The sequence below is a fragment of the Oncorhynchus masou genome, unplaced genomic scaffold (assembly GCF_036934945.1).
Source record: "Oncorhynchus masou masou isolate Uvic2021 unplaced genomic scaffold, UVic_Omas_1.1 unplaced_scaffold_97___fragment_2___debris, whole genome shotgun sequence".
NCBI lineage: Eukaryota > Metazoa > Chordata > Actinopteri > Salmoniformes > Salmonidae > Oncorhynchus > Oncorhynchus masou.
Genome location: NW_027016553.1, coordinates 111,596 through 124,533, shown reverse-complemented (window position 1 = coordinate 124,533; position 12,938 = coordinate 111,596). Strand labels below are relative to the sequence as shown.

The 12,938-nt window shown below is 49.9% G+C and overlaps 1 protein-coding gene across 3 annotated transcripts in view; it reads left to right on the top strand.

Moving 5' to 3' along the window:
• LOC135538805 (polycomb group protein ASXL1-like) overlaps positions 1-10,443 on the top strand; it is a 30,570-nt gene extending 20,127 nt beyond the window's left edge. For 2 of the 3 annotated variants that reach the window (XM_064964723.1, XM_064964721.1), the window contains exons 7-12: positions 2,488-2,610; positions 3,571-3,737; positions 3,968-4,064; positions 5,682-5,787; positions 5,940-6,912; positions 7,226-10,443. In XM_064964723.1, coding sequence (XP_064820795.1) covers positions 2,488-2,610; positions 3,571-3,737; positions 3,968-4,064; positions 5,682-5,787; positions 5,940-6,912; positions 7,226-9,943 — 4,184 coding nt within the window. In that variant the 3' untranslated portion in view covers positions 9,944-10,443. The remainder of the gene's footprint in view (positions 1-2,487; positions 2,611-3,570; positions 3,738-3,967; positions 4,065-5,681; positions 5,788-5,939; positions 6,913-7,225) is intronic. The other variant, XM_064964724.1, reaches the window with a different exon arrangement.
• Positions 10,444-12,938: the final 2,495 nt, after the last annotated feature.

Here is a 12,938-nt window from a genome sequence, read left to right as displayed (position 1 = left end):
TAAAATTGATGGGATGATGGATGGAGCCAAATACAGGACCATTCTGGAAGAAAACCTAATGGAGTCTGCAAAAGACCTGAGACTGGGACGGAGATTTGTCTTCCAACAAGACAATGTTCCAAAACATAAAGCAAAATCTACAATGGAATGGTTCAAAAATAAACATATCCAGGTGTTAGAATGGCCAAGTCAAAGTCCAGACCTGAATCCAATCGAGAATCTGTGGAAAGAACTGAAAACTGCTGTTCACAAATGCTCTCCATCCAACCTCACTGAGCTCGAGCTGTTTTGCAAGGAGGAATGGGAAACAATTTCAGTCTCTCGATGTGCAAAACTGATAGAGACATACCCCAAGCGACTTACAGCTGTAATCGCAGCAAAAGGTGGCGCTACAAAGTATTAACTTAAGGGGGCTGAATAATTTTGCACGCCCAGTTTTTCAGTTTTTGATTTGTTAAAAAAGTTTGAAATATCACATGGAGGGTGGTGCGTCCTCCCCCAAAGAAATGCCACCCCACACCATGACTGACCCACCGCCAAACCGGTCATGATGTAGGACGTTGCAGGCAGCAGAACGTTCTCCACGGCGTCTCCAGACTCTGTCACGTGCTCAGTGTGAACCTGCTTTCAACTGTGAAGATCACAGGGTGCCAGTGGCGAATTTGCCAATCTTTGTGTTCTCTGGAAAATGCCAAATGTCCTGTATGGTGTTGGGCTGTAAGCACAACCCCCACCTGTGGACGTCGGGCCCTCATACCACCCTCATGGAGTCTGTTTCTGACCGTTTGAGGAGACACATGCACATTTGTGGCCTGCTGGAGGTCATTTTGCAGGGCTCTGGCAGTGCTCCTCCTTGCACAAAGGCGGAGGTAGCGGTCCTGCTGCTGGGTTGTTGCCCTCCTACGGCCTCCTCCACGTCTCCTGATGTACTGGCCTGTCTCCTGGTAGCGCCTCCATGCTCTGGACACTACGCTGACAGACACAGCAAACCTTCTTGCCACAGCTCGCATTGATGTGCCATCCTGGATGAGCTACCTGAGCCACTTGTGTGGGTTGTAGACTCCGTCTCATGCTACCACTAGATTGAAAGCACCGCCAGCATTCAAAAGTGACCAAAACATCAGCCAGGAAGCATAGGAACTGAGGAGTGGTCTGTGGTCACCACCTGCAGAACCACTCCTTTATTGGGGGTGTCTTGCTAATTGCCTATAATTTCCACCTGTTGTATATCCCATTTGCACAACAGCATGTGACATTTATTGTCAATCAGTGTTGCTTCCTAAGTGGACAGTTTGATTTCACAGAAGTGTGATTGACTTGGAGTTACATTGTGGTGTTTAAGTGTTCTCTTTATTTTTTTGAGCAGTGTAATAGAAAGTCAGTGTCTTGACTTTTGGCACTGGGGGGATAGAGTCAACATCAACACGGCTGTGAAACTTTCTGAACATTGCGGATAAATAGAATTACTTATATGGTTTATATACCACTGCTAAGGGCTGTTACTCATGACCCAACTCCGAGTGCCTGGACACAACCCTTAGCCGCTGTATATTGTCCATATCACAAATCCCTGAGGTGCCTTATTGCTATTATAAACTGGTTACCAATGTAAATAGTAGTAAATATATGTTTTGTCCTCCATGTAGTATACAGTCTGATATACCACGGCTGTCAGCCAATCACCATTCAGGGCTCGACCCACCCAGTTTATAATATAATTATTTTTTAAGGGTAGGCTAATATAAATGATATCTATGTATTTTTATGGACAAGAGAATCATAACCCTACCAATTTGAAAATTATTCTGCAGCCTAGACTAGATCAAATAATTAGGCCTCGCAATGTGTCCTTAATATTGTGTTCTCTTTTCCGTGCGCAAAATAATGTGTGATCAAATCGTAGATCAACAATGTTTAGATGGGACGATGTGTCATTCCAGACATCGCCCAACCCCAGTGAGCTGCTCATGTTTGACCGTACTCCTTATGTGTGCACCCAGAGTATTTCTCTCATTCTGAAGTGCCCCAGAAAATCCTCCCTTCTTGTGGTTTTGTCCGTCTCTGCGTGCAGAATAACCTTCCCTTGCCCTCACTGTCTGAGTGCAACTTCCAATACCCTCCTTCTTTCTGTGTGTACCTGGAATATCAGTCCCTCCCTCCTGCCTTACGTTTAGCTGCCCAGTAAACCTGATTTGCTCTGTATGAGAGAGGGTGAGGTGAGCACTTTCTCAGATGTCTGCTGCACCCCCCTCCCCCCTCCCCCCCTCCTCCTCTCTGTGTTTGTGGGCCTGGGTAACTGCTCCTCTTGCTTTATGTGCTGCTCACCCCTCCCCCCCCCCCTTCCCACCCGTGCTATTGGCTCTGCTGTCCCCCCTTTTGGATTGTCTGCCTGATCTGCCCTCCCCCGCTTGCAAAGAATTCCCCCCCTTACACACGTGACGGGAGTGTCTCACCAGGCTCCCCCTCCTCCCCACCTCTCCCCCTCAGGAGCAGCGGGGAGGCGCAGGGAAGGCTCTAGGGGGGGTCCAGGCCCCACGCTCCGTGCCCGCCCTGAACTGGCTAGCTGGAAACGCCCCCAGCACTTCAAGAGCATTCGTGGCCACCACTCAGGTACAGGGGTTAGACCCGGGTATAATCACCCCCAACCAACATCCCCCTCAGTAACCACGAAAACGCCAAACCCCTCTCTCCCCCTCAGTCTACCCAATTATCAAACCCTAAACAATTAGCAGCCCAAAAATCCCCTGGATTTGTGTAAGCTTAGTCTGTTGCACTGTGGTTGAATTCAACAAAATGTCTTTCTCTCTTCATTGACTGTCCCATTTTTATTTAGTCCAATTCAGCGGGGAGGGGGACGGGTTCAGCTGAAAAGCATTTTTTCCCCTCCCATCATTGTTCAGGACATCTTTGGCAGAGAGATATGCCTGATGGACCTGAACTGTAAACAACTTGACAAATCTTTATCTTATGACTTGAATTTAGCTATCACAAAGGAAAAGGCCAAACATCATAGTCTAGATATAGCACACGATCTGTAGAACTATTAGATGTATATAGACGTTGCGCAGGTCAGCTGTCTACAAATGTTTATTTATTTTATTTGACCTTTTTAACCAGGTAGGCAAGTTGAGAACAAGTTCTCATTTACAATTGCGACCTGGCCAAGATAAAGCAAAGCAGTTCGACACATATAACAACACAAATAAGCACCAAACGTGGACAGGGTGATTTGGTAGCTAACTAATGGTACACTGGTCTCTAACATTGTCAGGATTGCATTGGTCGCTAATGAAAACAGGCAGTGCTTTGCAGGTTGCTAACTGAATGCCAGGGTCGGCTAGCTATCCCAACACTAGCCATCCGGCCAGGACTTACTTAACCGCTCAGTGACTGACAGCTGTTGTGGTTGTTTTGGCTGCTAAGCTAAACACCTACTGTGCTGCTGCTGGCTGGCAATGGAATGGCCACGCTGTGCTTATTGTTAGTTGAATGAATGTGTTTAAACCCAGGGTTGGATAGCATTAGCCACTTGCTAACCCGTGCAGGCCTATGGGTTGTGTTTGTCTGCAGGGCCTATGAAGAGGAGCCGAGGTGGGGTGGAGGTGGACTTTGAGACACCTGGCTCAATCCTGGTCAACACAAACATCAGGGCCCTCATCAACATGCGCACCTTCTCTGCCTTCCCAGCGCAGTACCAACAGCAACTCCTGCAGCTCCTCCCTGAAGTCGACCGCCAGGTGAGTGCGCACGCTCAGAATTTATCATTATACTCATAGTTTATAACTGATAGTTTATAAACTGGGACACTTTTCCCTGGAATAAAAAGCTTTTTCAATGGAGATTCCCTATTGGAGCGTGCCTTTTAGTCCAGCCCATAACGTCTCGTCATTTCTGTGCCATATTGTTTTTGGTATTTCTCTATACAACAACGCCTGGAATGTAACCCAGTATGTTCTGTCTTCTCTAGGTGGGACCTGACGGTCTGGCTCGCCTCAGTAACTCGGCTCTCAACAATGAATTCTTCACTCACGCCTCCCAGAGCTGGAAGGAAAGGCTCGCTGAGGGTTAGTACCTAACTGTAGTTAGTTATAATATATAATGTGATTGAGGGGGTTAGTGACTGGCTGCACATATAGTGAACACCTTCCCTTCAGGGTTTAATTGGCTAAGAATTTATTTGGCCAGGAATATTTCCAGGTATTTTTAACACGGTTACAACACGGATATAACACGGTTACAATAATAACTCAATTCAAATTGTATTGGTCACATACACATGTTTAGCAGATGTTATTGCGTGTGTAGTAAAATGCTTGTGCTTCTAGCTCCGAAAGTGCAGTAATCTAACAATTCCACAATTACTACCTAATACACACAAATCTAAGTAAAGGGATGGAATATATACATATAAATATATGGATGACCGAGTGGCATAGGCAAGATGGAATAGATGGTATAAAATACAGTATATACATATGGGATGAGTAATGCAAGATATGTAAAGATTATTAAAGTGACTAGGGATCTATTTATTAAAGTGGTCAATGATTCAATGATTTCAAGTCTGTATGTAGCAGCAGCCTCTCTGTTTGCTACTGTTGGCTATTTAACAGTCTGGTAGCCTTGAGATGGAAGCTATTTTTCAGTCTCGGTCCCAGCTTTGATGCACTTGTACTGACCTTGCCTTCTGGATGGTAGCGGGGTGAACAGGCAGTGGCTCGGGTGGTTGTTGTCCTTGATGATCTTTTTGGCCTTCCTGTGACAATAGATGCTGTAGGTGTCCTGAATACCGCACCACCCTTTGAAGAGCCCTGTGGTTGTGGGCGGTGCAGTTGCCGTACCAGGCGGTGATACAGCCCGACAAGATGCACTCAATTTTGCATTTGTAAAAGTCTGTGAGGGTTTTAGGTAACAAGCCAAATTTCTTCAGCCTCCTGAGGTGCTCCACTGCTGTCCCGTTGATGTGGATAGGGGGGTGTTCCCTTTGCTGTTTCCTGAAGTCCACGATCATCTCGTTTTGTTGACGTTGAGTGAGAGGTTGTTTCCCTGACACCACACTCCGAGTGCCCTCCCCTCCTCCCTATAGGCTGTCTCGTTGTTTGTGATCAAGCCTACTACTGTTGTCTGCAAACTTGATGATTGAGTTGGAGGCGTGCATGGCCATGCAGTCATGGGTGAACAGGAAGTACAGGAGGGGGCTAAGCACACACTCTTGTGGGGCCCCAGTGTTGATGATCGATGAAGTTGAGATGTTGTTTCCTACCTTCACCACCTGGGGGCGCCCCGTCAGGAAGTGCAGGATCCAATTGTACATGGTGGGGTTGAGACCCAGTGCCTCAAGCTTAATGATGAACTTGGAGGGTACTATGGTGTTCAATGCTGAGCTGTAGTCAATGAACAGCTTTCCTACATAGGTATTCCTCTTGTCCAGATGGAATAGGGCAGTGTGATGGCGATTGCATAGTCTGTGGACGTATTGGGGCGGAATGCAAATTGAAGTGGGTCTAGGGTGGCAGGTAACTCTCTTGGGAAACCAGAAAGTGCCCATTGATACTACAACATAGCTTCCTAGTAAATACCAGGGGAAACAATCAGTCAATACACAAATTCATGTATTATTTAAAATACTGTAGCCAGATATCTGTGGATTAATCTTGTCCAATATTGTTTGACCTACTCAGGGGAGTTCACCCACGAGATGCAGGTGCGATTTCGCCAGGAGATGGAGAAAGAGAAGAAAGTGGAGGCATGGAAGGAGAAGTTCTTTGAGGAGTACCACGGTCAAAAGTAAGTCTCCTGAACACACCCCGTCACATCAGTATTTTTTTAAGCTCGCTCTTATTCCGTGGACCGTGGACTTAAATTATATCAATTGGGTGAACGTGTCTTTTATTAATGGTATATACTCTGTGCACTAACGTTGTGATCTATGGCTGCAGGTCTGGCCTGACCCGGGAAGAGTCTCTGAAGTTGACAATGAGTGAAGAGGCCGATGCGGCCGCCAGCGTCCTGGAGAGTGAGGTGGCATCTGTGGCTGCAGGAACGCCCAAGCGCCGTGGTGTGGGCAGGCGGCGGCGGGACGGCAGGATGAGACGGCGAACGCGTGCAGACATGAGACGCAGGGCACGGCGCACCCTCTGCAAGACCAACTCCCCCGCCATACAGACCCCCGAGCAGCCAGAGGGCACACTCACTCTAGACGCTGTTGCCTCTGTCTCTGCGCCCTCACCCGTCCCAGAGGCCACCATGGTGCAGGGAGAGGTGGTGCTACAGGCCGAATCTGGACTGGAGACCCCGGCCCAGTCTGCCTCCCTAGAGCCCACGCCCTGCCCTTCCCCTGTGCCCACGCTCCTGTCTGTGACCGTGCCTGAGCCTGAGCCCACCCCGACCCCCAGCCCCAGCCCTGCATCCGTCAGTGCCATCGACGAGCCTGAAGTCACTGCCCGCCTGCTCCCCGAAGAGCTTGCACCTGCCATCGCCTCAACCTCTCCCTCCTCCTCGTCCTCCTCCTCCTCCTCGTCCTCCTCCCCTTCCTCCTCTCCCTCCTCAACCTCGGAGAGGCAGGGGGCGTTCACCGCCGGCTTGGACTCTTCTTCCTCTTCCTCCTCCTCCACGGCCGCCGCCACTGCCGATCCACTAGACGATGGGGCCTCTGTGGTCACCTCGGTCACGGGGGGAACGGCCACCAGCAGCCAGGAGAGCAGCCCTGCAGCCAGCCCCACCCCCACTGCCGCCACCTCCACCCAGACCAAGGAGCAAAAGAGGAGGCCAGACGAGACCCAGGCCTTCTCCAGCTTCCCCGAGAAGAGGCCGCGAATAGAAGATCGTCAGTCCTTTCGTACCACAATCGACGGGGTCCACACGGAAAAGCCGCAGCCGACAGCAGAGGAGCCCAAGGTCCCACCTATCCGGGTATGAAGTCACCATTTGTAATTGTAAGTCTTTATTGTGACTAGTGGTGCAGTGGCAGGCACCCAATTTCCTAAGACCTGGAGTCCACAATCTGTAAAGTAAGTTTGATTATTTTGTGATTTCTGTCTCCACAAAACATTTCAAATCAACTTGCCAAAGACCAAGTTCTTTCTTTGAAGATGGTAAATCAATAGAGATGATTGACTCTGGGTTTCGGTGTGAGATTATTAGCCAAGCAATGCATGCTAATGTCCTGTATATGGCCTTGGTAAATTCCATATTTGACAGGCTCTCCTTCTCTCTATCCCTCCAGATTCAACTCTCCAGAATCAAACCGCCCTGGGTCAAAGGGCCGCCAACCTACCAGATCTGTCCCCGCATTGTGCCCCCCGGCGAGGGCTTGCGGCGCACGGGGACGGGGGCGCGCACCCTGGCGGACATCAAAGCTCGCGCCCAGCAGGCCCGGGCCCAGCGCGAGGCCGCTGCTGCTGTTGCAGCCACTGGGGACGGGCCAGGGCCCGGCGGGGGCAGGGCTGGTTCTGGGCTACCGGATCGCAGCAGTGGAAGACGAACTCGAGAGCACCCAGGACCCGTCGAGCCCGGAGGAGGAGGAGGAGGAGCAGCAGGGGGCGTGGAGGAGCAGGGATCGCCTGCGGGCTCTCATCCGCCTGGAACACAACTACAGCTGTCCAATGTAGAGCCCTCCTCTACCCCCACCCCCCACACAGCTGCCTCATCCCCCTCCCTGTCTACCTCCTCCAACCCCTCCCTGTCCTCTTCAGATCCCCCGCAGACCCCCACTCCACCCGCCCAGGAGGAGCGGCTGGGGGAGGTGAGTGGGGAGGAAGGGGCTACACTAACACCACCACCAGTCAAATGCACCACCAACGGACTCTCGGACAAGGCAGCGCTGCTGAAGCCTGAGACTGTGTCCAGCCACCTCCAAGGGCAAAGCGAGGGGGCCGACTGTGACAGGACAACGACCCAAAGCGGTCCCTTGGCACCCACCTCCATCCCAGATTCTATGCCCAGGTTCGGGGCCCAGGGAGTGGATGTGATCAGGTCCCTGGCCGGCACTGAGCAGGCCAGGGGGGGAGGAGGGGGTGTCATCCAGCATGGTTCCCACCACGTGGGTCCACAGGAGAACCCCCCCACCCCGGCTAGAGAGGGCCGCATCCAGGGCGAAAGGCAGCAGTCAGAACCCCCGGGGAGGGAGAGAGAGACAGCCTCTCTCCCTCGTCTCCCACCCTCAGTCAGAGAGGACGACGCAGGGCATCACAGCGACTCCACGGAGACAGCCTCCGACTGTGAGAACGAGAGCCAGGAGGAGGAGCCTCACCTGAGCACATGGCGCCACCACCTGCCCGCTCAGCGCAACGGCAACATCCAGCACCTCCAAAGGCTGTCTCAGAAGGCCCATGGCCAGCCTGTGATCTGCAGTCCCCCTTCACAGCAGAACCAGCAGCCGGTCATCCAGGCCCATGTGTCCAACCAGCACGGCCAAACGGTCATCCAGCCCTGCTTCCCCAACGGCCTGCCCAGCCAGAGTCTCATGCAGCTGGGACAAAATCCGCAGCATCCTGGACGCACTCCCCACCCAGACCAACAAGCTATTGCTGCGCCACACCCCAAAGCCCAGAGGGGGCACAAAACAGACGCCATCGAAGACTACAAAGCGTCTAGCCGTTGCTTGGCTGATGAGGACTGTAGGCTGGGGCTGAATCCCTCTCCCACCGCTAGCTGCAAGAGGCTCCCTAGTTCAGCCCGGCCTGTGTCTACAGTGGAGGCCAACAACCCTCTGGTCACCCAGCTGCTCCAAGGCAGCCTCCCGCTGGAGAAAGTCTTGCCGCAGACGCACTCGGCTAGCAAGCTAGAGATCAACCGCCTGCCAGAGGGGCTTCAGTCAGGCCCCCAGTCCCAGCTCAGCCGGCAGCAGCAGACCAGGAATCCAGGCACTCGCTTCAGGGGCCCCCCAGAGTCCGGTACGATGGAGTCGCTGGTCCCCGAGTTGTCCTCTCAGAACCAGCAGATGTCCCCTGCTGGCCGAGGAGGCTCCCCTGGAGCAAGCAGGAGCTTTGCGTCCTCTCCCCCAGGCACAGTACCCTCCCGCATGGCCTGCCTGCTGGAGGAGGCCTCCTCTCGGGCCACGGCCATGCAGCAGTATCTCTCCCAGCAGCCAGCTGGTGCCGTTCCCCCCGGGGCCGTGCCCGTCATTACATCCCTCTCTTCTTCGTCCTCTTCCTCCAGACGCAACTCCCAGGAGTCGGCCGTCATCAGAGAGTCTCCGGAGAGGCACCACAACTTCACCCAGCCGCGGGCCACCCCAGACGCCCCATCGCCCCCGCACAGCAACCTCGGCCTCTCTGACGTGGTCCCCACCGTCAAGATCAACTGGCACCCTTCCAAACCCCACCCTCCACACCAACAGCAGCTTTCGCCCGTGAAGAGCGAGGTCACCTCCCGGCCCTCTTGCCAAACTCTTGCCAAAACCTCCCCCTCTGGCCCCATGGCAGGCGGCGGGCCAGGTGTGGTGGTCACCAAAAAGGAGGCAGTGAACTCTATGGACGGTTACCTGACTGGAGGAGGGATAGGAGGAGGTGGGGCTATGGAGGGACTGCTGAACATGGAGATGTCCTTAGCCCGCATGGCTAAGAAGGAGGCGCAAAGCAAAGCTCAGTACTCCTCATCTTCCCCCTCCTCCCTCCCTTTCCAGCTCTACGGAAAGCTGCCTAAGCAGGGTGGCGTGGCGTCGCCCGGTTTCAGCTACACGGCCAACGTGTCTGTGGTGGACGGCAGCGGCTTCTCGAGGAGCATTGCTGACGGCGTCCTGCAGCTGCGTCAGCGCCATAGTGCTAGCCAGAGCGCCACACTCAGCATCCAGGCGTTCGCCGACAGCGCCGCTGAGGAAGTGGCCCTCAAGTGCTCGTGCCGCCTCAAGGCCATGATCATGTGCCAGGGCTGCGGGGCCTTCTGCCACGACGACTGCATCGGCCCCTCCAAACTGTGTGTCTCCTGTCTGGTGGTCAGATAGGAGCTTTCTCTGACGTTATCACGGTGTTGGTGGTTTGATGTTATATGCTGTGCCACCTTCAGCATACCTGCTCCATGTATAAACTGTTAACTAACCTAACACACCCCGAACTTGAGAGAAACAAGGGTGTGGGACTTCAGGCTTTGACATGTACATAACCCTTGGAAGTGTTGCCTTGTATTATAAAATTGGTATGTATTTTTTGTTGCATATTTTTTCTAATGCTGTTATGTTGATGTAATTATTATTTTGTTATAATTATTAATATTGTGAATTTATTTGGCACGGTTGATTGTAAATTGTGCCTTTTTTTATTCTTTCCTCAAAACATTTACCTCATCTTATCTTGACACACCTGTCAGCAGTTCAGTGTGAAAATGGTGGCCGTTATTGTTTGTTTTCCTCTCTGGCCCTGCATGGAGGGCTTGGAGGGGGATTTGTTCTCGTCTCTTTCTTGCAAAGAAATATTTTTTTAATCATTAAAGCAAGCATAAATTACATTGTTCAGTTTTTTTGTAAGTGCTTTTATTCCATTTTTCCCTGCACAAATTCAAGTCTGTACTCTGCAGCTAAGCACAGTATTCAAAATGAATAACTAAGATTGAGCAGTCTGGTGTTAAGCAATGACACTCATTTTGGAATTTCTGGCAGTATAGTTCAACTTACACCTTTTGTCACACGTAGATATTTATTCTAAATGCACATGATTTATTCGATTAACAATTTGACATGTAGAACTGAACAGCAAGACACATTTGGACCCGTCAAGTGCTGGATAAGTTTGGCACTGAGAACGTCAGACAAAAAATTTCAATTATTTTTTTTTTTATATACTTCAACAGCATCGGAGCATAACACACACAGTCCATCACACTGGTTCCAATGTAGACAAATAAGTGCTTAAATTCCTTCACAGGTGGATACACACAGTGAGGTCCAAATGTATTTGGACAGTGACATGTTGTTTTGGCTCTGGACTAAAATTATACAATGACTGAGGTTCAAGTGCAGACTGCCAGCTTTAATTTGAGGGTAATTTCATCCATGTGGGGTGAACCGTTTGGAAATAACAGGACTTTTTGTACTTCCGTTTCTCTCTGCTCCCCATTTTATGGGACCAGACATGGGAAATTCACTCATCAAAGTAGTCAAATGTTTAGTCCCATATTCTTAGCACGCAATGATATCAGGCTTGTGACTGAACTTTCTGGATGCATTTGCACTTTTTTTGGTTTTACATTTTTTGCCCATGAATGAAGCATAAATATTGTAAGCCCACAGAAAATGCCAACCTCTCCTGTTATTAGAAATAGCGAGAGGTCAGCATGTCTTGGGGTTGTGTTCTTTGTGCCACTAACTTTCTCACTCATTATTCACGACTCATTCAGGATTATCTGTAATCAATGGTAGCATCCACAATGTAGAAGCGTTCAGAAAAGTATTATATTCTTTACTCTAAGTGACTCAAATGACAATACATTATTTACCATTCATTTCTATTGGGCACAAAATAAACTGAAACAACCAAAACACTGCAAATGCAGCCAACAAGTTTGTAGAGTCACAGCTTGATGTAATCATTGCGTTGCAGGAATATGGGACCAAATACAAGTCCTAATACTTTTGGTTCTCTAAAATGGGTGGGGACTATGTACAAAAAGTATTTTAATTTCAACCGTTCACCCGATATGGATGAAAATACTTTCAAATTAAAGCCAACAGCATGCACCTTAACCTCAATGTACACTACATAACCAAAAGCATGTGGACACCTGCTTGTCGAACATCTCATCCAAAAGCATGGGCATTAATGTGGAGTTGATCCCCTTTTGCTGCTATAACAGCCTCCACTCTTCTGGGAAGGATTTCTACTAGATGTTGGAACATTGCTGCGGGGACTTGCTTCCATTCAGCCACAAAAACATGAGGTTGGGTGATTAAGGCTGGCTCGCAGTCGGCGTTTCAATGTATCCTAAAGGTGTTCGTTGGGGTTGTCAGGGCTCTTCCACATCGATCTCGACAAACCAATTCTGTATGGATCTCACTTTGTGCACGAGGGCATTATCATTCTGGAACAGGAAAGGGCCTTCCCTAAACTGTTGCCACAAAGTTGGAAGCACAGAATCGTCTTCACTGGAACTTAAGGGCCTAGCCCGAACCATGAAAAACAGCCGAGGACTATTATTCCTCCTCCACCAAACTTTACAGTTGGCACTATGCATTGGGGCAGCTAGCGTTCTCCTGGCATTTTCCAACCCAGATTTGTCAGTTGGACTGCCAGATGGTGAAGTGTGATTCATCACTTCAGAGAACGCGTTCCACTGCTCCAGAGTCCAATGGCGGCGAGCTTCACACCACTCCTGCCGACGCTTGATTGCACATGGTGATCTTAGGCTTGTGTGCGGCTGCTCAGCCATGGAAACCCATTTCATGAAGCTCCCGACGAACAGTTATTGTGCTGACGTTGTTTCCTGAGGCAGTCTCAAGGAGACTATTTTTACACGCTATGTGTTTCAGTACTCGGCGGGCCCATTCTCAGAGCTTTTCTACACCTGTCAGCAACGGGTGTGGCTGAAATACCCGAATCCACTAATTTGAAGGGGTGTCCACATACTTTTGTGTGTATATATATATATATATATATATATATATATAATATGTGTGTGTGTAAAATTTTAAATACAAAGTGCTGGAGTACAGAGGCAAAATAATGTATCACTGTCCAAATACCTTTGGACCTCACTGTACATTATTTACTGCTTTAATTACAGATCTGCTTTGAGAACCTAATAGTAAATTGCTTTCCCACACTCACTAGAATCCAAAAGTGTTCTACGGTCCAAAGGCATTTGCAGTCTCCTATTATTTGATGTTGAAGAAATAAGAATTCACATAGGAGAGTGAATTTCGGGTAATGCTGTTTGACAATGTGGTAATTTCTTTGCTATACCGTGTAAAAATGTGTTAATATACTTTTTTCATGCCTGTAGGTCTC